Genomic DNA, 26,659 nt, shown 5'->3' on the forward strand with positions numbered 1-26,659 from the left:
AGAAATCCCCAGGGAGCTGTGTATCATGGCCAGGACATTGTGTGGAGGAAAATCAAACAATGACCGGCCCAGGACAGCCCGATGATTAGGTCATCACAACAGCACCGGTTGCAAAGGCAAGCAGGAAACGGCGGCACAGCCCAGGCTGCTCCTGTTGGGATGGGGGGGGATCCAGCACCTGGCCGGGCAGGAGCACCCACCAGCATCCCAACGGGCACTGGAGGCGTTTGACCAACCTCTTGCAAAACATCTGCCACCCCTCCATGGCAGGCACCAGCACCAAGGAGCACAGCAGCTTCCCGGGGCCCGGCAGAGCCTGGGGTGATGAGGCTGCACCAGCAGCCCCCCAGCCAGCGGCACGCCTCCCTGCACCCTCTGCCCATGGAGCCGATAAGGGGGCAGGGGGTCCGCAGGCTGCCTGCAGCTCTGGGAGCTTGATGCAAGACCCCAAGTGCAGCTTCACACATGCAGGGAATCGCAGAGAGCCAGTCCCGGCCCCGGGAGCACCTCGGGACACGAGGAAGGGCTGAGCTTAGGGCTTCTGTGGAAGCAGCAAGGAAATGTTTGCAGTGTGTGCAGCCGAGCACGCAGAGTACTTCGGCGCCCAGCAGAGTCCCTGGTGCTGCTAATGGGCTCCCAGCAAGGGGGATGTCTGCGAGGATGATGGCTAACACCTAGCGAAGGCTTCTTGCTGGGCAAGATCCCAGCTTGAGCCCGAGGTGCTGCAGGCCAGATTGCTGTGCAAATCCATTCCCTGCAGGTGTCAGCCAGCAAGGAGTGGCAGGGGAAGATGCTGACCCTGCAAACCACTTCTGCCAGGCTCCAGGACCCGCATGCCACCCCTGCCTTTGCCCTCGCAGAATACCTGGGACATCCAGATCATCCCCATTCCTCTCACTGTCTCCATCCTCCTGCCCATCTGCATTTTGCTGGGTGTGCTGCAGGCTCAGCTTGTGGCAGACCTCAAATGCCTGTCCCACCGTCCGGACGATGCGCATGGCTTGGCTCTGCAGCAGGCAAGGGAAGGAGAGAAGGAACATAACCTCAGCTGGGTTGCCCCTGCCCAGTGACCTCCCCAACCTGGCACAGCTCTCGGGTCTTGGTGTGCTGCCACAGGGACTGAGGCACCAGAGCTCAGATCCCCAGGGTGCTCTGGGCCACCAGCTGCAGCACAATGCCATGGGGTCCTGCCCCAGCCATCCCACCGAGGCCCTGCGATGGTTGGATGCACATCCCAGCATCTTTACCTTCTTCTTGGATTTGAAGACATTGCACCTGAAGACATTGCTAGACCCATCCCTGGCAATGTAGCTAAAGATCTTTAGGTCCTGGGAGTCATGAGACACATAGAATATCCTGCAAAGACAGAAAGGAAGGGAAGATATCAACATACATATTACCCACAGGCCCAGGAGACTGCCGAGGCCACAGCCAGTGCTTCCCAGGGCATGGGGTGCTGGCAGATGCCCAGCCTCTGCAGCACATCCCTGCTAAAGCCCATTAGAAAATTTTTTGGCAGTGGTTTTGCCTTGGCTGGGAAAATTAGCCTGCTGACTTGGCAGCAGCAAGCATTTTGCAGAGGCAGCATGGGGCTTTCTCCGCTCCGCCCCCAGGTACAGGAGTCCCAGAGCCCTCCAGGGACAGAGAAGAGCAAACCTCACCCCTCTGCTTTGCCCGCTCAGAGAGCTGGCCTCCTTACTGGGGTGCCTGCTGCTCCCTCCCTGGCATGGCTGGGGCCCTTTCTTGCTCCCATCAGCTTCCCCAGGACACAGACACCTCATGCTCTTAGCTTTTGCCAGCAAGATGGAAGAAGAGCGATGGGCAGTTTTGGAAAGCACAGCACGTGAGGGGAGCTGCCCTCTGTGGGGACAGCAGCAGCTCTGCACAGTCGGTCCCCAGTGTGGTGCTGGTGTGGCATGGGGTAAGTGGCACGGTGGAGCCACACGAGCCTCTGTCCCCTCACCGAGCAGGCTCACCTGTAGATGGGATCGTGCATGACGAGCATTTTGTTTTCATCCCAGGCCCATTCTTTTTTCTGCAATGAAAGAAGCTGAAAATGAGTACGTCAGATGCTGCCCCTGAGATCAAGGACAGGGCAGACCATCCAGGGACAGACCCGGGAAGCTCTTGTCACAGCTCTGCTGCTTTTCCCCTGCAACCCTTTGCCAAGGGACAGGTCTTGATGGGGACCGGCCATGTCCCACATCACCTCCCATGTGGGCCCCTGAGCCTCTTCTACACCTGCATCAGGACTGGCTCAGCCACCCTGAGAGTACTGGCCCATCCGAGGCTGATTCCAGCCCCTCCCTCCTCTCCGTGCACCAGTATCCCAGAAATTCAAGGATGCTGCAGGTCCCTGCACCGTGAGGGGAGGGCTCCTGCTGCTGAGGCACGGCTGCCTACCTTCTTCTTCTTCTTCAGAATGACCTTCACGCCGTCCACCGACACAATGAGACTCACTTTCTTCTTCTTGATATTCTTGGCTTTAAACTCATACTGCAGGAGATGGAAGAAAAACCTGAATTAGCCTCCCGGCACCAGGAAAGCCCCAGGGAGGACTGAAAAGGCTCTGCCGGGAAGGGGCGAGAGGGACCGGGAAAGGTTTCCCTGATCCCAGATGACTCCCTGAGCACATGCCTGCATCAGCCTGCGCACCCACACTAGGACAGCACAGGGGGGGCCCTGCAGTGTCCCCATGCCCAGCAGCCGGAGGAGCACACCCCAAGGCAGGCTGGCTCCTGGATGTGGATAATGCTTTGCTCAGCTCAGGATGCTGCTGCAAACGTGAACTGGTGTTTCTCAGGCACTTGCTCTGGCCCTCCAAAGGGCTGTACTTCCCTGGAAAGAGACTGCCACCTCCCCGGCACTGCCAGCCCCCAGGGCCGGCCGGTCTGCCCTGCTGGCTTGTGGCCATTGCTGAGCTCTGGTAAAGGAAACGGCATTTCGAGTGGGGGTTATTTTTGGGCTCAGTATAGAACTGAAGGTGATTACTGAGGACTCTTTGAACCTCCCTCTCCAGGGGAGATGGGATAATGCAATTACCCACTTGAATTAGAAGCCACTGGACAGGAAAAAAACCCAACAGGAACTTTCAAGGATCAGTGACTAAACACAAAGCTCTGGTCCAGCTCAGGGAGAGAACTAGAGCCCCCAAAATTCAGCCACTTTAGCATTTAGATTCTTACAGGCAGGGAGGGGGCTGGCAGGGGAATAGGCTAGATGAGCCATTTAAGCTGAGCAACCTCCTGCGGTAGGACTTTTGGGGAGTCCCATAACCAGTCTGCCACGGGTGCACCCACATCAGGTACCCGGTGTGCTGGTCCCACACGCAGGGTGCTGTGCACAGCCGTAGGGACAGATCCTCTGTGCCTGCCCAGCAGCAGGAAAGCCCAGCAGCAGGAAAGCCCCGCATCCTGCACGTCGCACACCTGAGGAAGAAGAATTTAATTTATCCTCTCATTATTTTGCCAGTTTCTCTGCAGAGGGAGCACAAGGCAGGCGCCCCAATGCAAAGCTCTGCCTCCAGTCCGTGCCGAGCCTCGAGCCTTGGTGTGACATTTCCAGCACTGCATGATGTATTAACTTTGGCAGACAGAACCAGCAGGCAGGAAAAGCTGCTGGCCCTGACCTGTGATCGAATGATAAAAGAGCTGAAAGTATAATTCCTCAAAGCCATTTTAAAGTCCACTGATGGGGATGGGAGATACAAATGACTCAGAAAACAGCGGGGGCGGGCGGGGGGGGGGAACACAGCTCTGCCCCCCTCAGTGCACAGACCAGGTGAGTTGTACAAGCCCACCCACTATGGGGCTGAAGCCGTGGTGATGGGCTCGAGGAAAAGCAGAGCTCGGGCTCCCATCATGGCTACAGCCAGCCTCAAAATCCCCAGCACATACCTGTATGCTGCTTGCAGGGCTCATTCTGCAGGGAGAAGGGTCTCACCAAAAAGCCCATCAGGGTCCTTCTTGTATTCCCCTTCTCTCATAGTCCCCTTCCCCATCGTTACAAGCAGAGGTGAAACTGCATCCAAGAACCCCCTCTCTGAGCCTTGCTAAGACACCAATCCAATAGCGAGGTCACAGCAGTGTCTGGTACCTAACACTAAAGAAATGTCTTGACTTAGCTCTGTAAAGGTGAGCTCCAGCCCAGCTACCTTGCGTTAATTAACCCAGCACCTTCTAAAGCTCTGCATGCCATTTTTCCAGAAGCCGTGGGCTGAGCTGGATGCTCTCTGCAGCACCCACAGTGATGCATGGCACCTTGTGGAGCTGCAGCCTGATTTATTGGTCCTAACCATCACTGATTATAAACATCAAGTTGCATTTCCACGTTCCTGGAGCTGTGGGGTTTCTATTCTGGGCCATCCCAAGTGCTAATTAATATGGGCTTGGAAGAAACAACAACCCTGAAAAATATCTCAGGGTTAGAGAGACTGATTTTTAGCCTGGTTTGGGGGTGAGTAACAGCCCCAGGACAGCAATGCAGACAGGCCAGGATGTTTCAACAAAGATGCTACCCAGCTCTGGCATATGTTTCAGGGACAAAATCAATGCAAAGCTCCTTGGAGAAGCTTCCACAATCCCTTGCTGCAAGCAAGGCATTCTGCCCGGGCTCGCCCCGAGCCTGGCACAGCGGAGTGCCATGGAGAAAGCTGGTTTGCCTCTGCCACGCTGAAGCCCAAGTCCCTTTGTGTTGACAGCTCACGGCAAAACTCCAATGAGAACTGACTGGATCAAAGAAGTCAAATTCTCAGACAGCTCGACCAGCCAGATTTGTTAAGCCCTTGCATAAATCCAGGCCCTTATCCTGATGCCGAGGCAAAAGCCAAGCTCCTTAGCAAGTCCGAGCCATGCACTTAGAGAGCTACGGCACATCCCGCCCCAACCAGAGCTCACGGGCGCGATCGCTCCGACGAGTTCAGATGCTCTTTGGGACACATTTCCCATTCAACGAAGCGCAGCTCTAGCCACTAAAACGCTAATGAACTCATGCCCACTGGGGCTTTAATGAAACACTAACCATAATTTAATAACAAATTAGCATGGAAGAGGATTCAATAAAACAGCAATTCCACTGAGCCGCCACACACATCCCTGGGTTGCGCAGGGCAGGCATGCCGAGTCCCACCGGCCAGGAGATGCATCGCTGGTTTTGAGGGGCTTTCAAATTTGAGTTTGGGTGAATAGGTGCAAGAAGGGAGGAAAAGGACCCAGGAGAGAGGAGCAGCAGACCAAACCAAGAGGAAGCTCTGCAGAGCCTGGCACACCATTCTTAGGCTGCCACCCCGCTCCTTACAGCCACAGTGTGCAATTTGCTCTTTGTTCACAAAGCTAATTCAGCAAATCAGCGGGATTTAACCCCAAGCAGTACCTGTGGCTAGAGTCCAAGGGGGCATCAGGCTTATGTAGTTCCTCTATGTGAGATTTGAGCCACAGAGACTGTAAGGGATGAACCCCAAACTGCGCAGGGCAGAACCTGTGCTCAGACCTGCCAGCTCATGGCGCAGCAGTTCATGTTGGCAGTGACAGCAGCTGCCACAGCCAGCCCCGCTCAGTGCCCTGCCATGCCAGGGTACCGCTTGCTGGTTACGGCAGGAGAAAGGCATGTCTCACCACAAGTCCTTGCACACCCCAGCAAGCCCCCGCAGCTCCCGGGAAGGCAGTGGCTGATGGTCACAGTCAGCCGGAGGCACTAGGCGAGTGCCAGGAGCAGTGCTTGGGGCTGGGCTGGCTGCCCTGCGTGCACCCTGGCATGCCCCAGCCCGGGAGGGGTGGCTGGCCCTCTGCTATCTCCTTGGACTTCTCCGAAGCAATGGCAAATCCTTCCCATTAGCAGACTACAGGTGCCAGTATGGGCTTTTTGTTCCTGCTGGACATCTCAGATGGTCTCACTGACGTGGTGCACATCGACAGGACCTGCCCTTGCTAACACCTGCCCTGCAAGCCTCTTTACTTAATGGGGCCACAGAAAACATCTCTCTGTACAACTGATCAGGACCTCCCTGGCTTGGAGTTATTCTTGACCACAGCCTGTCTGCCCTGGGCACAGAGTTCTGCTGGGTCTGCCCACATCTGTCAACATCCCTCCTTCTGCTGGGGAACAGAGAGGGATGCAAAGCATTAAGATTTTAGCTTTCCCTATTGCTGGGAGGAGAGCAGAGGTGATGGCAAGGTTGGAAATGCCACCGAAGGGACTTTGAGATGGTCTGCACAGTCTCAGCAGCTGCTGCCGAATCCAAACCCAACAGGCACTAGCTGACCCAGGGGAGAGGAAAACCTGCACATTTCCAGGGGCACCGGACCAATGCCATACAACCCTTGCTGGGAACACAGCCTGCATCCCCAAAGATGCACTAAAATCCACACCATGGCTGCTAACGAGCTTCTCACTGAGCCAACAAGCAAAGCAAAAGTGGGGTTTCTCAAAGCCACCAGCCCGGAGCCTGCCCTGCTGCTGGGAGAGGAGGGGGATGCTCAGGGGGAGCTTTGCTGTGCATTGCGACAGGAGCAACAGGAGCGCCTCTGCAACTAGGTGCAGGGAGCTGGGTGACAGCAATTCACTCCGTGCTCTCTGGGTACCGCATTCTGATTTTAAGTGACTACTTCAGGACAAAGACCCTCACATTTCCCTCCACTGAGGGAACCAGGATGGTATCTTCAGCTACCGATGGCTCCAGCTCCAGCCTACTGTTTAATAAAGAAATTATATAGAAATAATTATCCAGCTTTGGATCAAGGAAAGAATGAAGATTTGTGCAACTTCCCCATGATCCCTTTTTAGTTTCACACCATGCAGCATTTCACTGCCAAATGGTGTAACAGTCAGAGGAGCTTTCTTGGCCTTCGACCCTAGGTAGTTTGCCCATCTTGGGCATGATTCTGGATCTTTAAATGTCTGTAATAATACCGCAAGTTTGGGTTAATTCTTGGCTACAGCAATGTGGGAATCCTAGAAGATAGATGGGAAATACACAGAAAATGGAAAGAGCGGAAGAGACACCAGTCTGTTCCTGGACTTGCACAGCTCCACAGTCAGTCTCCAGCTGAAGCTCTAAGCACTCTACTAAAATTTTTAAGCACACATTGAAAATGAACCTATGAGAGAGATATATATAAAAATAATCAAGAAAAAAAGTACAGGTGGTCACACTAATAAAAAAGATCACTCATAAACCCCAAGCAGCTAAGAGGTGAATACAGATTATCCATTAATTTTACACTGCCCACAAAGAAAGATGTTCATCTTCCCAATTAGAAAAGAAACGTCTATTTAATCAGATCATGAGCACCTTACCATTCACCTGAGGTTAGTAGTAGTCTATTTTCAACATTTGCCTTTTATGCAGAGTTCACTATTTAAATAACTTTAGATGGAAAATAACGGCAGCTGGGGTATGCATCATTGTGCAACATATTCCTACTGGTGGAGTATTAAAATTGCCCTTTCTGGAGAACAGAGTAACATATGTTGCTTAATAGAGAGCGCATGTAACCTTGTCAGCTTAGAGTAAAATTGTGTATGAATCCAAGTATTACGGGTATGTGTGAAAAGCACGGAAAACTCAGCATCCTTAGAAATGTGTTATCCATCCCTGTCATGCTGTTTCTACACAGTAAAAGTGTAAGAAAACTTGTAACCACGCACTGCACACTAGGTTAGGCAGATCAGACACTAAAGAGGAGAGATGATGTCTTTCTAGATTCATCATATTCCCCCACCCCACCCCCCCACATTCTCAAGCACCTGAAAAAAGTTAACTTGAATAAAACTGGCCCCATTTTATTCCAGCCCATCTAAACTGCGGCGGGTACAGATTTAAGTCTGCCCACTAGCACTCTCCATCACGAAGGGAAGGTACCAGGAATATGGTACCAGGAATATGGTACCAGGAATATGGTCAGGTTGTGCTAGCAGAACACAAATAAACAGAAAATTTTTTAATGAAGTTCCCCTAAATGCATCGAGCTGTCCCTGTCCCCTTCCATCCTCTATCCTCTTCCTCCTCTTCCTCATATTAAAAAAAAAAATAATTACAAGCTTGTGCTGGGGAAAGAGCAGTGGTTTGAGAATTAACAAAATTCAGTGCTACTCTGCTAGCTTGGGAGGCAGGAGAAAAAAGACCTGCTGTAAGAAATAGCAGAGAAAGGGGGGTATTTTTCTGCCAGAAAACTGTATTTCTTTGTGTTTACACGGAAAGGACACAAACCTGAGCAAAGCGGCATCCGGCAGAGCCACCTTAGCTGAGTGCGAAGGGCTGGCTGGCCAGGACCCTCCGACCTGTGCCTGCTGTGATGTCCCCGCAGCTCTCCCATGGCTCCTGCCACCCTTTGTCATGGGGACCCAACGGCAAGCACAGGGCTGGCGCTGGCCGGGGAGCGGGGCAGGGTGCTGGGAGCCGGTGCCCACTCCCTTGGCTCCTCCTCGCAGCTGCCTGGCACGGCAGCTAATAAAATACCTTCAGGGTTAGACTTTAACCCAAGGTCAGCTCAGGCTAACGAAAGACGTGGCAGACCAGTGAAAGCTTTCCCAGCACTTTGGGGGGAGGAGTGGCACTGTTCTCTTGATGAAGAATTAACTTATTGCAAAATGACAGCTGAGGCACAGGCTCCACAGCTCCAAGTATTAATGACCGCGGGGGGAAACCACATACCTTGAAACTTCTGCTGCTGAAAACACAGAGAATGAAAGTAAATCTCAGAAAGGTACAGGAGATCAGGCACACCCCGCAGGAGGGAAGCCTGAGAAACCCTGCTAGGATCCTAACAGCAGTAATTGGGAGGAACGGCTAACAGCGGCACTGTGCAGGGGACAAGGACTTCGCTTTACTGAACACACAAGGAAATGGCACCAACGCTGGTGCCCTTGGATGACTCACAGCTGCCCGCAGGCTGTGCAGGAAAGGGAACCTGGGAGGGACACAGCCCCTTCCTGGCCAGGGGTGCTGAGCTGCCCAGCCGATGGGCTTGGAAAGCAGAAGGAGCAGGTAGGCAGCACCTGCTGCCCGCTAGCCCTTTGTGGGGTAAACAACATGCAGAACTCAGTGCCAGGGTCCTGCCGAAGCACTGGCAGCACACCGCAGCCAGGAACATCTCATTGCTTCTTTTTTTTTCCTTCTGGTGCTTTGCTAACTGGAGGAGAAGCGGGGCTTCCAGTGATGGAGGGGCTGCACCACCTCGAGGCAGGCAGCGCAGCGAGCACAGGACGGCGACGTGCCCGTGGGTCCTGTGAACCAACAGCTTCCTGGGCCCAAAGGCTGGCAAAGCCCACGCGTCGGCAAGGCGCACGCTGCGCCCAGCTTGCCAGGTGCAGACACGCTCTGCGCTGGGGCTGGCGCCACGCATACAGGACGCATCAAATGCAACTGTGCCCGATAAGGATGCGCTGCGCTGCCACTGTGCAGGATGAGTACTCATTAGAATCACACAGTACAAGCCCAGACAGGCTTATGTGGGCAAGAAAGCAGCACGGAGAAAGGTTTCCCGATGAGTTTCAGCCGGGAGCACTGGCCATCCAAGAGAAGTGTAAGCATTTCTGCTAAATGGGAGAACACGACCAGTATCTCTAAACACAGTGGCAGAAAGATAAGAGCACTGGAGAGAAAGAGAATAATTTAAAATACAGCTTTGGCACAGCAGCAGACAGATGCAGCCTGGCCAGGAGTAGCCTCGCAGATCAGAAGAGAGTCCCTGACCCACACGGGTCTGGGAATATCAGAGTGTGGCAGGCAGCTGGGCACAGCCTGCCACGGGGCAGGGAGCGCAGGCAGCTCTGCCTCTCCCGAGAGCGCGGCTGTCAGGCGGGCAGGGCAGCGGAGAGCCGGGGGTCCTGCCCCGCCAGCGGGGTCCCCAGGCGTGCAGCATCACTCCCTCCCGCTGCGGGCTGCTGCTCCCACTAGCAGAAAGGCACATGCCAGCCCGTCCCAGCCCACCTCTCCCTCGTGCATCGCCCCAGCTCTACCGTGGCACCGGCAGATGTCAGGGGATAAAGCAGCTGGAAAGTGTGATACCTCCCAGGAACGCGGTCAGCTTCATCCAAGAGGCGTTTCTGAACAAGGCTTCAAAACCTGACAGTCTGCTTTTCCAGGCTGCACTTTAAACCCACAGGGACTCAGGCTTGCGGGAGGGGAGCACGCTGGAATACCTGCTTAGCCTACTAATCTGATCAGCAATAAATGGACTGAAACCCATTTTTAGAAGACTGCCTTAAGCTGCCCTACCAAAGTGCTGTGCTGCTGCCTGTGCCTGTCGAGGACTCCCCTGACCCTTTGCCAGGGGCATGCAATCCCATTGCAGCTCTGGTGAAGACATGTTACCACCTCAATTCCCACATGCAGCTGCAAAGTACATGCTGGCCATGGCCATGGTCACGCCTGCGCACCACGCACCAGCAGGGGCTCACCCGTGGGATGCCGGCAGCACCTCCCTGCTCTCTCTTGGGGCTGGGAGACAGACAAGGACAGCAGGGAGATTTGGGGATCTCCTTGGTGTGGCCACTTTGCTTGTGCTCCCCTCTCCTGCCACCAAAACCTGGGACAAAACCAGCCTGCAGCACTCGCACTTGCGGTGGGGATGGCTCCCACTGCGGGGCATGAAATCACAGAGATGTTTCGGGGCAGGACCAAGATTCCTGCTGGCTCCATCAGCAAACAACTGCCAGCATGGCATGGGCAAACAAGCTGGATGCCTCTGCCATCCTACCAGCTCAGATTTGAGCTGCTCCTCAGGCTTACATTTCCCCCAACACACTGTCTACACCCCGGTGCTGGTGGTTTTGCCAGTAGCTAGACTTTAATCAAAGGGCATGGTAATTTGGAAGTGGGGGAGGAGTAATGAAGTATTGGATGCTTGTTCTTGGGCTTAACGATGCTTTTTAAAACTCTTCCATGGTTCCACAGAGTTTGCATTTGCACATATGGGAAAATGCGACTCCGAGGTGCATGTGTTTGTCTGAAATAAGATATGATTTTGGTTCGTACTGACAAGGTCAATGCCTATTTTCCCATCCAACTTCAGGTTTAATTTTGGTATCCGTCTGTGATGGTTGCGAGTACTGATGGGTATAAATGGGAATCAGTCTAAAAATACCCATGTTGTGAGAGCAGCAGAGTTAAGGTTGCCTCTTTGAAACAATCCCTGGATCACAGCATATCCATTTATCACACAAAAAATATTTTCCAATAACATTGAATACTTCACAATAAATTCTTTCTGCTTGGCTTGCTATTTCCTACCAGATAGCTGCCTTGATCTGCTTCCTCCAGCCTCCCCTCACCACCTGCATGCTTCACGGGTCGAGGTGGCAAACTGGGTCACATACAAAAGCCATCTTCCATCCGAGCAGTTTCACAGGAATCTCAGAGAAATCAGAACTGGTACCAATTAAATCAATATCAATCATAGGGTTAAACGGAGACGGTTCCTCTAGGAAGCACCTATTCTCACCCCCTCTTTTGCAGACTTCCATTTACAAGATTATTTACCTCCCTTACAGGAAATCCTTAGGGGTTCCATACCTCCTTGTCCCAGTCTTACAGTGTTGTGGTGGTTTGGGTTTTTTTTAAAATTACATCAAATCAGAGATTCAAAGGAGACCTGAGACACACCAGCATATCTCCCCTCCCAAGGCAGCTTGCAGCCACTCTGTGTGCCGTGGAAGCCCAGCGCTGTGCAGAGGGGTGCAGCAGCACAATGCGCATGAGGGATGGAGCCGGTGGTGCAGGAGCACGCTCCCCAGCAACACCCCTCAGCTCCACCCAGCAGCTCATCAAAGCCACCAACAGGTCCCTGCACACGCGTTATTGTTCACTTCATTGGGGCTTAAGTAATACCAAGCTTATAAAAGAAAGCTGAGAGACCCCATCCCAGCACAACCATATAATTTCTCCCCCAGGCTGGGCACACACAGCGATGGCTCCGAGCGGCAGCAACTGCTCATGGGCTGGGAAAAGCGGTGCCTCTCAGCCAGGCGTGAAGGCCAGTGGAGACCGTCCCACAGGCTACCCCCTGCCTTGAAATTTTCTCTAGACTCCTTTCAGAAATCCAAGGAAGTGATAACAGCAGGGACCGGACCTGTGTGGGAGACAGCGGGCTCCCACCTGCCTTCACACGCTGCCATCTCCAATGACCAAGTACAGCGCACACAGATTAACTGGTGCATGGGTGCCTATGGGATACTGGTTGAACTGGTTGCAAAAATAACTAGGCTTTGAGCTGCTCCCTTCGGTTAACAAAAAGAAGGAGCAGGCTCTGTGTGCATCTGCAGGCACTGCTTTCGCACTGCTTTTCACAGCCCTGGAGATAGAAGACAAGAGATGAGCTGTACACATTTTAATATTTACCACCTGTTGCTAAAATAAGAAGAAGCACATTCCTTGGGAACTCCACATCTGACTGGAATTTGTGGCATTTTTAATTAGATAAGCATTGGTTTGACCTATGCAGGCAAAGGCAGTGGCTGCACTAGCTGTTTGGTGATGGTTCCTCACAACCGCCCTTTGAAGGTAAGAAGCTACAGTAGCCTTGAAATGGCCTCTACTCACTCAGCCTACAGCGGTTTCGAACCCATGTGCTGGAATGAGCTCAGCTTAACGAAAAGCATTGCCATTTGCAGAAGTTTAGTCATGCCTGTTTACAGTAATCCCTAATTAAACTCCTGCCTCTTTCTGGCGCGGCAAGAACCGATGCCCTGGGGGACCCCGGGAGCACGCGGTGCCGAGCAGTGCAGGCAGTGCCCAGCTGGGCATCTTCCACCGCCTCAGCAGGAAAACAACATTTCTGTGTTCAAGATTAGCTTTCTTCCCCAAATGCTTCCTTTCTAAGAGGGACCCTGCCTCAAGGCAGCTGAGATCATCGCCACCCCCACGCAGGGGGCTGGAGACCGGGCTGACACTGCAGGAGAGCGCGGAGTTGCCCCAAGTAGGTGAGAAAGAGAGGGGCACCAGAAGAACATGCCCACGCAGTGCTTCAGAAAGGTTTCAGCTCAGCAAAGCGAGCCGAATCAGAACACTGCGGGATTTACACCCTAAGTTGTGAAATACAGGATTTATTTTGGTATTTTTCTACTGTTCACCAAAGAGCTGCTCTCTCACAGTTGCATAAAAAGCTTGAGTAAGACCAGCTGAGAAGGCAGATGAGAACAGCCAGGTGGAATTACAGAATCATAGGATGGTTTGGTTTAGAAGGGACTTTAAAGATCATCTCTTTCCAACCAAGTTACTCCAAGTCCTGTCCAACCTGGTCTTGAGCACTTCCAGGGATGGGGCATCCACAGCTGCTCTGGGCAGCCTGCACCAGTGCCTCAACACCCTCGCAGTAAAGAATTTCTCCCCAATATCTAATCTAAATGTACCCTCCTTGAGTTTAAAATCATTACCCCTCATCCTATGGCTACAGGCCCTACTAAATACAGTGATGAACGGAAGGAAGGCAAGCTGGTAACAGTGTAACTAAATCAGCAATTATGAAATTCAGACAATTAATAAAGAATGAATGAGCAGCAGCATTAAATGCTCGGCACAGCAGAAACAAGCCAGCCCTGTGGGGCTCATTAGACGCTGGCAGTGCTCAACGATGTTTCTGGGTTGTAACTGGAGAAAAAGAGGTAATGATTCGTATCACACTTGTTTCACGGTTCCTATTTCAGCAATAACTAATGCAGGTATTAAAAATCATTCACTACACTCTACACGTTAGTCAACAAGTCAGAAGAACGTCCTTTAGAGAGATTTAGAAAGACTTACAGAAAAATTTCCAAGCTAATAAAAGCTCCAAGACTTTAGGCAGAGTTAGAAAACAGCCAGCACAGGACTTCATATCTAGCAAAAGGATTGCAGTACAACTTTGCACAGCACGAGTTCTATGCAAGTTGAAACCCTAAACTATCTCATTGAAATTAAGTGTGTACTTCACAAACGCATCAGTCTGGCTGAGAAACTGAAGAGAATACATGGCCGTTTCCCCCTTTGCATGCGTTTTGACAAAAAACTTTATCTAAAGTGACCACACAGCCCAGATTAAGGGGCTAAAATCCACCTCACTGGTGGAGCCCCAAACGAAGCAATGACAGATAGGTGACAAAATGGTGCTGTGCTTCCAGGAAACCCCATGGCGAGGGGAGCACAGCAATGCTCACTTTTATGCAGGTCTGGAAGAAAAAAAGAGTATTTGCTCTCCATGTCAAGTGTACAGGAATTCGGCATCCACTCATTTCAGGTTGATTTTACATGGCATTGGCCAAGCAGCCTCCCAAAGGAAAAAGGAACAGAAGCTGCATCCACATGATGCAGAAATGCATCCTTAAAAAAAACCTGGAGACATCGATAGGTGTCACCCAGTGGAAAGGACACTGAAGAGCGTGTGGTCCTGGGCACATGAGCAGGGCAACGTGTAGCAAAACAGCAAGGTGATACTATCTCAAAACATGCCACTGCTGGAATCACTACTAATACCCATCCTGACATAAAACGTTCTGCTTTATCACACACTTGAAGCAACAGAAAAGAGTTTAGAAAAAAGCAACAGGAACATGAGGCAGGTTTCTCAGACTCTGAAGTGCCAGAGGTTAAAACAAACTCTTTCCACTCAGCTTATCTAAAGAGTAGGCTGGGGGGGACTTGTCCACAGCTGAGACCTGGGACTCGGGGAGAGCTTCGGCACATCGAAGGGTCTTTGACTTCAGGCAAATGGAGAAGATTGACTAACTGGGAGTTGAAGTCGGACCCATTCAAACCACAGAAAGATGTGTCTGTCTTCCCAGAAAGCTCAACAGGACCTGCAGCCTGAATCACACTCACCACCAGCTTTGGGCCAATTACTCCAGATTGCTCTTTTTTAGATACTAAGGATTCCTTAGCACGCATGCAGAGGTCAGCAGAGACGTGCTCTTTGTGTTTCCAGTACTGGAGAGATACGCACGCATCCCCGAAATTCCTTGGGATCAGGGAGTGTTTGAAGGAGTCCAGAACAGTCCCATCCATCATGTTAAGAGGGAGTAACAAAATGTCATTGGAGCAAAATGCCAAAACAAAACTGGAGGCCTTGGAGGGGAAAAAGGAGGAGATAGATCTTTATAATGCATATCACTATTGCAATCCCAGAACAACACTGTAAACATCACAGTGTTACTGTGAACGGGGCTGTTCTCAGTTGAAGAGTTAAGATGAAATTTAACCTTCTTTGCTGCAGTTTCCTGCAATGAATACCTGCTTCAGGCCGATTTTTACAGTTTCCACTGAAACGGATCTGCAGTTTCCATAGGCAAGCATATGGCAAGGAGAACTGATTTGGCTGGGGCTTTTTCTCACCATGTTAAACTCAGGCTGGTGAAAACCGAGTGACAGATTAAGAACCACTAGGATCCTCGTTCTCCATTGGAGAGGACTGACCTGAGAAGGTTTTCTTCTCCGAAAATTCATTCAAATTTGGCTACATTCTTCATGTAGCATCTTTGCCCAGGGTAGACTTCACTCCAGCCTGGGAAAGTCCAATCCCTCCAAAAATCCCAGTTGAAGCACATTGCTTCACCCACCGACTATCGTCTACGGGGACAGCGGGGCAGCCGGGGACCCGGCCTGTGGCTGCAGTGCTGTGCCGAGAAGCAGCAGCAGCCCCTGCACGGCCGTGACGGCCTCCCCGCAGGGTGAGAGGTGCAGGCAGGAGGCAGCAGGGGACCTCCAGGGCTTTCATCACGCTTTGCAGGCTACAGCCCTTCTCCGCTAGGACTGGGAGAGGGCTCGGCTCCTTTATCTTGTTCTCGGCTGTGCTTGTTCTGCTGTCCTACAATAGACACATCCTTTCCACCAGCTCTATAATTAAACAAGATCCATTCCACAGACCAGCGCACACAATAGTTTTTGCAGCCTCTCCCCTTAAAACAGACGCGATCCTTTCCTCTGCTCCCGCACACCGCAGGAACACACCGTTACGCACCTGCCCTTACAGCTCTCACAGCCACAAAGCCCCGTGCCAAAATCCTTCGCACCTTGCTGCAGGCTGCAAGGCAGGCTCTGACACTGCTCTTCCCCCTGGCTGTTTGGTGTACAGCATCCCCTGGAACATCTTCCTGGGGAAGCCAAAACCACCAAAAATTTATTTTAACAGTGAAGAAACTGGGGCACGTGGCATTTTTTTGCATGGCTGTAAATCTGCGTTTTGCCTCTCTTCCAAGGTGATGCAGCAGAGAACAGTTCAACAAATTAAATAAAGAGGTCCCTGGCCCTCCAGGACTGGCAGGGAAGCACGAGAGCAGAAAGAATCACACACAAGAGTAGCATGTAAAGTGTTGGCTTCAGCTTGGTTTGATTTTAATTCAGCCCGGTTCCCTGCGCAGAGATGCCTCCCTCGGAAGGAGTCTGGCAGGTCACTTAGTCTCCCCATGCCTCAGTTTCTCATCCATAAGACAGATACTAAATACTGTTTGACCTGTGACCCCCTGCTTATTAGTGTTTTTTTTACTCTTTGCTCTCCTCTTCCTAAGCTATTTCTCCCCCTAATCACAGAGCAAGAGCCAGGTGTCATCTCTGGCCACACTCATGCCTGGCTGGAAGAGGCAGCTGCCCAGGATATGGCTGCCCATGTCTCCTGCTCAGGTCCGTAAACTCCAGTGTTCAGCACAAGGCAGCACTTGGACCCCGCTCCATCCCAAGAGTAAAATGCTGCCATTGTGGCAGCAAACTGATGAAAGCCCTGATATATTAAAAAACACAGGAAAATTCCATGCTGTGGTAGAAGAAAAAACCTCCAAATAAAAGCAATGCCATGGGTGTAAAGAGACACACCCTCAAAGGAACTGGAAAAGAGGGATGGGTCCAGCTCTCTTCTCCGGCCGAGTACAAAAGTCAGCAGTTCCCCATCTCAGCCCAGAAAGCAGGTAGCCCAACTTTTGTGGTGCCTTTCATCTGGCTACCGGGGCAGTGTGAGAACTACCAACAGAACTCCTTTCTGGCACCTTCTGTGCTGCTCAGGGAAGTGCTGGGAGATGCTAGGATGAGTTGCAGACCCTGAAATCAGCCACACCTCAGCGTACCCCTCTCAAACCCATTTCTCCTCTCAACCACCTCTCAGGTCTGCCAGGAGCTCCCTCTTACATGCAGTTTGGAATTTACTCTAAAATGCAAAGGTAAGTGGAGATGTTATCTTTGCTAGCAAGTTTCTAGCAGTAGAAGAGACTGTCACCTCTTCGTGACAGTGGTGGGGCTGGAGAGCACCGAGCTGGGTGCATTACGGCTGGTGACACTGAACACAGTCCCTTCCCTCAGTAATAATACTTTCTGCAGAGGTTTATGCAGGTTAGAGGGTCAGGCAATCAAAGGCAGCTCTGTCACCTTGCAGAAGGAGCAGAGAGCTATCAAAGGACAATGGTTTCTGTAAGCACTCTTCAAACCCTCACAAACAGCAATTACTAGTGCCCTCATGACCCCAAAGCTCCCAGAGCAAGCTGCAGACCTCCCCCTTGACAGCCAGGCTAAATCCGTTCATGCCCGTGAGCCAGAGCATGTAACACATCACTCCCTTCTTGGCAGGAGGAAAAGCCAGAGCAGGCACACGGGGAGCAGGAGGGCGACCTGGGCGCCGCTGGCAGCTTCCACAGCATTTGCAGAAGGTTCTGTGCATCAGTGCTCCAGCTACGCCACGTTCCCGCAGAAAGCAAGGTTTGCAGCACCAGAGTGCCCTGCTTCCAGTGCAGCTGAGCCCTGGCACTGAACTGGGCCTGCTGTGCTACCAAAACCGTGCGTGCACTATGGGAGCCTCAAAGGAAGGAGCCACGGCAAGCCGGGGGCACCTCTCCAGCACACAGTGACACCCCAACAGGTAACGCAACCCATCAGTGCAATACTTACAGCCTGCCCGAAGTAACGTTTCCAAGGAAGAACACGCATGAAGCAGGAGTGAGAGGAGGGAGCACAAGGGCACACAAGGGGACAGGCATTTGTGAAATGACTTTAGGTGTTGGCCATGAATTTAGAGGGGGGGTGGGAGCTGGCAGAGTAGCACCTGGCTGAGAAGGAGCAATGTGAAGGTCTGCCCTCCCCCCCATGCTCAGGGAGCCTGGCAGATGTTATTCCCCATCCTCTCCCTTCAGCTCCCAGCAGACACTTGCCAATGGCTCAGGCATGGGCAAGCTGGTACCTTGACTCACGGCGAGTGCCGGTGGGGAAAGCCCCCAGCCTGGGAGTGAGATGAGTCACAGGGAGCCACTGTCGGCTTCCAGAGAAGGAAGCCCAGCCGGGGAAAGGCCAACCCAAGCAAACACAGGGCAAGGATGTGTGACAGGGATGCAGAGGACACAAAGCACTGCTGCCTCCCAGCTTTTTGCCAGCAGCTCCAGTCCCACCCCAGGCTCAGTGCCTACTTGGCTCCAGCCCTCTCAAAGGCATTTGACTGGCTACAGGCCAGCATCGCCCACCAGGGCATCGCTGCTTGCACTGGCATGCCCAGTGTCAGCTGATGTGTTCCTGCCAGAGCACTGCCTGCCCCTGGGACACTCGCCCAGATCAGAAGTGCTGAGCTCCTCAGAGAGACAGGAGGTATGGGGAAGACCACGTGCCAGCATGCACCTCCTGGCTCACTAGCTTTCCCAAAGCACTCTCCCCCACCTGGGTTATGGTTTCCTTCATCCTCACTGGTTCCACAACCGAGCTCTCTGTCTGGCTGGGAACCCCCTGCTCTTTCCCAGGCTGGACCCCCTGCCACCAAGCTCTCCTCCCCACCAAGGTTTGGAGACTGGCCACAAGGGACGTGCTGCTGCCCCAACCCTAGCAGAGGATTCTTAGCTAAGGTATTGCTGAAAGCCAACAGACAATGAGCTTATCATGACTTATTTACGAGGCCAGCTACTGGGGGAAGAGGAACATGCCTGTTCCTCGTCTCCTCGGGACCCATCATGTTGCACATCTGGCTGAGCCCAGTCATTCCTGCCACTGCATGACCCAGCAAGCCTGGCAGACAGCCGGCACAGGCAAGACTTGCTCACATCTGCCCGGGAGCGCCTTTCCGAAGTCCCTCTGGCAAGCAGTGCCCAAAGCCTCATCCCCACCTGGCTTCCCCAGGGGCTCAGACCTTGCTTTCCATCGTTAATGTCTCACACCACACCTTCTTACCAGTTCAGATGCCTGCCCTCTGCCACATGGAATCATTCACCTCCTTCAACTTCTAATTTTACTACACATGCGTTACAACAGAGCCTATGTACAACTCACACTACTTAACACTGCCAGTAACCTTCAAAGCATCACTGGAAAGCACCCGCCGCACCCTGGCCATGGTATTAAAACAGAGAGCAAAGCCAGGGCCACCACGCTTTGGCCAGCTCTCCTGGAAACCATCCCTCCCCTATAGGTAGTCTTGGTTAAAAGGCTGCTCCAGTGAATCTGGGTACTAATTTAATCAGTTTATTCATTAAATACTAACCACAGGATGAGATCCTGACCTATTTCATGCAATCAAGTAGGCAGCACGTTGGTAGCAAGAGCAGACTAGCCGTTATTTCATTAAGAAGTTAAGTGGCGTTGGTGGTGCCGGGAGAAATACAATGAACTTGCCCGGAAGCCTTCAGTCTTTTTACTGCAATTGTCAGAGCACTGAAAGAGCAATTGAAATTATTACAGATATCCCTTCGATTCCTCCCAGATCTAATACAACATAATCTTGTTCATCTGGGATAATCACATCAAGTCATTAGCCCGGCGATAATTCACCTTGCGCCGAGTGCCTTGGCAAAGAGCAGGCTGAGCTTTTTGGGAGGCCAAAGCTTGAGCATCTCCTGGCCAGCCTGCTGCCTGCCTGCAGGTCCCCCACGGGCAGCCAGGGGTGGGCTGCCCCCAGGCAGGGCTCATGCACACAGGGCCAGCTCACTTTCAAATCCTGCTCTGCTTTACAGCAGGGACATCCATGCTGCTCGTTGCATGATGAAAGAAAAAAAACAAAAAAAAAGGAAAAAAAGGAAGGCATCATCGTAAATGACCCAACGCTTTTAAAAACTCGCCATGGCAGAACAGGGATATCTCAGAAATATTTTAATTAAATGAGCTCAAACTACACCAGGTGCTCTACACAAATAACTGCCCGCATGCACTAATTTTCACACCAGTCCAACTGTGCATGTGGCTTAGCAGAGGATGCAAAATCTCGCTTTAAACAAGCTTGTTGAAATTCAGCAATTTTGCCAATTTGCTAAATCAGAGCTCAGCTATGCAAAGCAGCAGAAGTTCCACAAAATCAGATGTACCTGACAGAGTAGGAGGCGTTGAGGAGCTAGATTTTAAAATACTTTAAATGTCTCCTTGTTCTGAGCCTGCAAAACTCAGCTGGACGCTTCCCAGAAACAGGCTTGCAGAAGACTTCCACAGAAGCAGCTTTTAAGAAGTGCCTATATAGGATTTCATCCTTTCTGGCACCAAAGAAAACCTGGATTAAAGCTGCACTCAGCAATCCAAGCAGCAAAAAAAGGATCATTCCAAATTCTCTAGAACGACCGCACCAAGCCCCAGCCAGGTAGCACTGGCGACATGCCAGGAGCACAGAGAGGAAAGCATTTGCATATATTTACATCATGACAACATGAAAAATATACAGTTATCCTTGTCATTTAGGGCCCCATGTGCTTAGCCATTCTGGAAAGAAAAGAAAACAAGAAAGGATGTCTTGCAGCTAGCTCAGGCACTTTAAACTGCCCATAGTCCTCATGGTTGGGAAGATGCATCAATTGGGCTCTTGCTCTCCCGTACCATAACACCCTCTTTGGCAACTGATGGGTGTACGACCTGTCCCAGACCACTCTCATGAGCTCCCATGTGAGTTTCTCAAGCCTTGCCCGTGACCAGCGCAGAGCAGAAGAGCACTGTGACCTCTGGGCTGCTGCTTCCCAGGAGAGCCTGGGCAAGGAAGATCCCCTGGGCACACCCCAACAGGACAGGCTGGCTGCAGCTTTAACAACCATTTAATTACTGTTGAGCTTAGGATTTTTTGATGTTCAGGTGCCCAACAGGTAACTATCTGGACTTACGGATTGGTTTCTCACACCTTGCATCCTGAGGAGCCAAAGAGCACTCTGAAGGCCAACCTACCACAGCAGTGCAGGGCATGAAGCAACACAGACCGGGTCACCCTGTTTTGGGATGATGAGGAGAAGGGATTCAGTTGTACAGACACAAGCCCAGCCACTTGCCAGGAAAACAAGTCCTTGCCTGTTGTATTTATGAGTACTGACATGGCAATCAGTGATCTGCAGGAAAGCCAGAAGACATAGCTTTGATGGAAAGCTGCAGCAAACAGCCAGAAGATGTAGGCTTTGGAGGAAAGCTGCAGCTTGCAAAACTGCTGTCCAAGTGCATCCTTGGCACGGCTAATGTCCCATTCCACCGAGTCCTGTCAGGGCTAGGGATTTGCACCAAGACACAGAGCAGGATGGGGCTGTGTCTCTAACAACCCCAGCTGATATCCCAGGAAAGCCCAGCGACAAATAAACAGACATTAAAAGTCTCTCTGGCAGATCTGAGCTGCAAAGCCATGGCCTTTCAATGACTTGCATCTCCCTTGTCTTACTCTATATCAGGGAAGCCCGAGCACACATTTCAAGCAGGAAAAGCAGGAAGGCAGAGGCAGCTGGCTGAGCACCTCCCCTTCCCTCCTCTCCCCCCTGAGCTGTAAGAATCCCGGGAATTCTCCAACATCCTCCTGCTTCTGGACAGAAACTCTCCCTGCAGCCAGTGCAGTCACCATGGCCATGCCACTGCCAGCCCTTCAGCTGGGGGTAGGAAGGGGATGGCACCCCTGCTTTGCAACACTGATGCCCTGTATGAAACCCCTCTCAATCCAACCCACGAAAGGGACCAGATTTGGGCTTTATATATATATAAATATATTGCTCTGGCGGAGCCGTTCTGCCCACAGCCGTTGCTCTGCTTTGCTCTAGGGAGAGTGGCAGCAGGGCCCTGCCGGAGCAGGAATTCCAGCAATGCTGGCTATGCTGTGTTCTCCTCTTTGCCCCCAAAGGGTCAGGTCTGCACCTAACCAGGAAGCTGGGATCAGCCAGGCCGGAGGCACTTGCCCTCCAGTCCCAGCTGCCAGGGAGGAGAGGGCAGGCAGCACTGCAGGAGCTGCTGCTGCTCATGGCCCCATCCCTCCCTGCTCCCAGCCCAGCACAGGGGTCTTCCAGGGCGCTCTCCCCCTCGGGACCCTCACAGTCAGGCAGCATGCTTCCTCACTTCTTGACAGGATCATTTTTTTTTATCATTTAGTAAACAGAGGCAAAGCCCAGCGAGCAGCTAGGGCAAAGGCAGCACTGAGAAAGGGGAGCTGCAGCAGCAGGGCAGACAGCAAGGGTCCCCCTCCTTCACCAGCAGCCACTAACTCAGAACAAACTGGGACACAGCACTTTCTTCCTAAACCAAGGACTGCATTAAAATCCATGCAAACCTGAGGGACAGCAGCTGCTTCACACACCACACGCAGAACCACTGCAGCTTGCCCCTGACCATCTCCCATTGCTTGCTTTCTGTGCCTAAATAAAATTTTTCTTCCTCTGGTTTCCCCATATCAATATTTTGGGATTACTTTATTCCTTGAAGAACATAACTACCCTTCTGCTTTAAGAACATGCATTCCTTGACCTCCAGCCAAACTGAAACCAGCTTCCAGCACCCAGCTCAGCCAACAAATGCCCTTGCTATGCTGCAGTAACGTCTTGCTGCTGGGTGCAAGGCCAGCACAAAACATGGGAAACCAGGGAAGGGCTACAGGACTAAATTTCCATAAAACAAACCATCTTGGCATCCTCTTCACAAACAGCACACCATAACAAATAAACAGGCATTAAAAGTCTCCCTGGCAGATCTGATCTGCAAAATCACGGTTTTTCAATGACTTGCATCTCTCTTGCCTTACACTTGGTCAGGGAAGCCTGAGCACACGTTTCAAGCACATCATTCACCATGAGAAATCATTATTTTACCCTAATTTGTGTCCTTCCCCTGCCCATTCAGAGCTTTACCTATGGATTTTCTCGACTATGGTTAAGTTTATTTATATTTGTCAACAAGGATGTTTTGGTGTTTGGGGTTTTTTTTCTACCTAGGGTTTATTTAAGCCCCCAAAGTTGTGCCCATTCTCCCATACAGCTGTGGAGTTACATGATTTTTGGGGGTGGAGCTGCATTCTTTCAAAAGTCTTATCTTGAAAGGCAGGGAAGGAAACAGCTGTTTATAACAGCTCTTGACACCATAACAGTTGTTCTGCCCCAAACCTCATCTGGAACCAAGGTGAGCAAACCTAATGCCAGAAAGGACTTCCCAGCTTGTGCAGTGGCCACAACGTTCACCACCAAGAGGACAGGGCAAGGGGTAGGAAAGCTGTTGAGAAAAGCCCACAAAGTATTTACACCCTGAAAATTTGAAACAGATGAGTCTTGCAATCTGTGTCCTTGCGATACAATACTTCTCTTCTTGGGATATGATACTCCTCTCTTCCACTGGTGATGAGAAAAGGGAAAACGAGATTATAGCCTGAGTCCACAGAAGGGGCTGAGAGAGGAGCAGGGTGACAGCAGAGCCCTGGTAGGGCTGCTCAGCTGCACGAGCAGGTCCGGTGCTTAGAGGATCCCATGAGGCCACCAGAAAGACAGCTCGTCCATTACTCAACATCCCTGCAAGCATCCTCAGTTCCTTCCAGTTAAGAATGTTATTCCAAGGAGAGAGCCACCCCTGGAAGACAGGGGAGACCCCTTGCTGTGACCCACGGAGCAGACCAAATTCCCTGTGCCTATGGCCATACCACCATGTATGCCAGACCAAGGTCTAACCAAAGGGATGTCTCATACCTCGAAAAGCAGTCAGGCTTGTGCTGTTTTAACCCTGGGGGCAGCAAGGTCCCCGGGTGTGTGGTTTGCTCACCACCCAGTCTGCCCCTGAACACCTTCCAGTTTGCAGGCGAGAGGCCAGGGAGCACAAGAAAAGCTCCTCTCCTGGCTATCAGCCAAGCGTTACATGGCAAGAGCACCCCGCATCCTGGCTATAAGTATTTTGGGAAGCCAGATGACTTCATTACCAGATGACATCCCCTGACCTACTTGCTGTTAAACAAGCTCGCTGCTGGCTGGCCCCAGCAGCTCATTACTCAGCACTTTAATTTGCACACTGCCATTTACCAGGCACTAACCTGCTGGCATATCCAGGCAGTGCCCAAATTCTCATGCAGCTGAAGCATTAACACAAGCAGTAAAACACAAACAGACCTCTTCCACAAGTAGTTTGCTATTATTTTTTAATTGGGACTGATGCATGAGGAAATCCTCCAAATTGCAGACGTGCTACCACGGCACACGGGATGCCCAGGTACCACAGGGGACAGCCAGCGCTAGGGATGCTCAAACTGACGGTGTGGCACATAAAGCTTGCAGGCATCGTGCTGGATTACATGGAGATCTCAATGGACAGAAGGACGGTGAAAAATACAGTTATGAATAACCTGGAGAGCAGGATTTATGCAAGTAAAGGCTGTAAGCAGAGAGGGCGGATCGGTGCACCCACCACCCCAACGCAGAAGTGGAACGAGCATCCTCACCACACTCACCCTGATCCGCCGCATGGCCGTCACAATCTCCACCCGGCTGTTTGGCCGCGGCACATCCAGGCTCCCGATGTACTGGGGGGAAAGAAACAGCAGATTAGTTGAGTTTCCATGGCACTGGAAACCTCATAGTCCCACCACGGCCTCGATGGCATGCCTGGAAGGAACCCAGGGACACTTCTGGGGAACAGGTGGTGTTTTGCCCACTGCACCTGAAGCCTTACACGCCTCCCACCATGAAGCTGTTCCCTCACTGCAATGTTTCAAGAATTCAGCAGCCCTTATTCTAAAAGGAAAATAACTTCAGTGATCAGGCCAGCAGGACTCATTCATCTATGCCGCAACCAAAGTACATAGGTATAAGCCAATATCCCCTCGGCTGCACCGAGTCATCTATTAGAGACTTGGATATTGGAATATCCCTAAAATAGCTGGGGCAACCTGTCCTGTGACAGGCCCTTCAGTATTTAATTACAGCACTGTCAAACCCTTGGCTGTTTCTGCAGCAATGCTGAGCCTCCAGGCCAAGCCTCCAGAATAAAGGAACCGCTTTGCTATTCAAAGGGGACCAAAGGCAGCACCACTGTGACCCAGCACAGAGAGATGCCGAACAAAAACCTTTTTAAAAATAAAATAGAAGAGGGCAGATTCAGAAGAAGGATCAGAAAACAGACAAGCGATGAAGAGTCAAAGCTGAGCGCTAAAAACGTGTAGTTAGAAGAAAAGTGGTTTGAGTCTATTTACTAGCCCCCTGTGCTCCCACGCCTCATCTCGACATGAGCGCTGACGTAACCCTCGGCAGCGCAGCACAGGCACTGAAGCTGGCAGGGCTGTATGTTCCTGTGAATATGGCCATAACCTTCACTGGCACCGTGAAAACCCAGGTCACTGGTTTCAAGCACCAGTAGTTAACATGGTTGAACATGTGCTGGGGTCACCGCACAGGAAGGGGCTGTGGAGAGGGGTTATTTCTCACCCAGCATCGCCACGGGACTGCCAGCACCTCTCCGCTGGGACGCTGCTGCCATCTCTATTGAGGGCACAGTGTGGGGGCTGCGTGACCCTGCCTGGGCTTAGTGTGTGCATGCTGTCCCAGAGAGCCCTCCTTGCTCACCCTCACGTCTGCACCACAAACTCGACCAGCCCAACCACCCAGCATGGCCAGCCCCAGCTGCACGGCTCCTGCCTGGGGTGGAGACAGAGGCAGGCATCCAGCGGCCGGCACCGGGCAGTCAGTGCTGAGAGTAGATGTGAAGGCAGAGGATATAAAAATAAACACCAAACAGCTGGCATGTTTGTCACGTGCTGAGCAGGCTGCCATGGTGAAGGGCAGCTTTATGTAAGCAGGAATTAAAGCCCACGGTGCACACCACCGGCAACAGCAACATTAACTGCCCAGACCCCAACCACACGACTGCAAAAGCACAGGTTTTGATAAATTTTCAGTCACATCCCCTAAGCAGAGCCTTCCCACCTCTTCAAAGGTTCAGGCCATATTAAGAGAGGCATCTCTGACATCAGTCGATTCTCTTTTCTTACATAAAGTCTGGAAATCATCAATAAAAAGTAGGAGGTGAGGAGGGCTGAGGCAGCCAGAGCCCTGGGCACACGATGACAGTGCAGCACGTAAGGAAGGACCTTCCCCCACCGTCCCCTGCTAGGTGAACATCTCAGCTGCTCAGCACCTCTCCCACCCGGCCTGCCCACGCTGCTCTCTGGGTAGGACTGCCCGGCACTGCTTCCCATGCACCTGCAAGGCAGACTATAGCTTAGACGAGGAGAGGGATAGCCATTTGCAGCCAGAGGATATCTGTCTCCTTCCAACTATTCCCGACAGCACGAGGTCACTGCCACCAGAGGGGTAATCGTTTTTCTTTTCCCTGCATTTTCCTTCCCCAGGCGGGCGCAGAATACAGCCACGTGCAAGGACAGGGCAAGCGTCGGCAGCTATCAGCAGGGCAGGAGACGGCCCCATCCACCACTGGCTCCCACAGCCACACGAATTCGAGCAATGCCAACCTCCTGGCTGACAACCACAACCTTGGCCAGCAGCAGCACTCAGTCATGCCCATGATTGTATGGGGGACCCTGGCAGGGCT

At 51.9% G+C, this 26,659-nt stretch overlaps 1 protein-coding gene across 5 annotated transcripts in view; it reads right to left on the reverse strand.

Annotated features, from left to right (window-relative positions):
• Positions 1 to 26,659, reverse strand: part of NOS1AP (nitric oxide synthase 1 adaptor protein) — a 49,661-nt gene that overhangs the window by 13,062 nt on the left and 9,940 nt on the right. For 3 of the 5 annotated variants that reach the window (XR_013931233.1, XM_080407018.1, XM_080407020.1), the window contains exons 2-6: positions 24,564 to 24,635; positions 2,404 to 2,496; positions 1,977 to 2,050; positions 1,248 to 1,356; positions 866 to 1,007 (exon numbers count right to left, since the gene is read on the reverse strand). Coding sequence is in view for 4 of the 5 variants with exons in the window: in XM_080407018.1 (XP_080263144.1) it covers positions 866 to 1,007; positions 1,248 to 1,356; positions 1,977 to 2,050; positions 2,404 to 2,496; positions 24,564 to 24,635 (490 nt within the window). In the remaining variant the exon portion in view is untranslated. The remainder of the gene's footprint in view (positions 1 to 865; positions 1,008 to 1,247; positions 1,357 to 1,976; positions 2,051 to 2,403; positions 2,497 to 24,563; positions 24,636 to 26,659) is intronic. The other 2 variants (XM_080407019.1, XM_080407021.1) reach the window with 1 other exon arrangement.

This window comes from Falco punctatus (assembly GCF_963210335.1).
Source record: "Falco punctatus genome assembly, chromosome: 11".
NCBI classification, from domain to species: Eukaryota; Metazoa; Chordata; class Aves; order Falconiformes; family Falconidae; genus Falco; species Falco punctatus.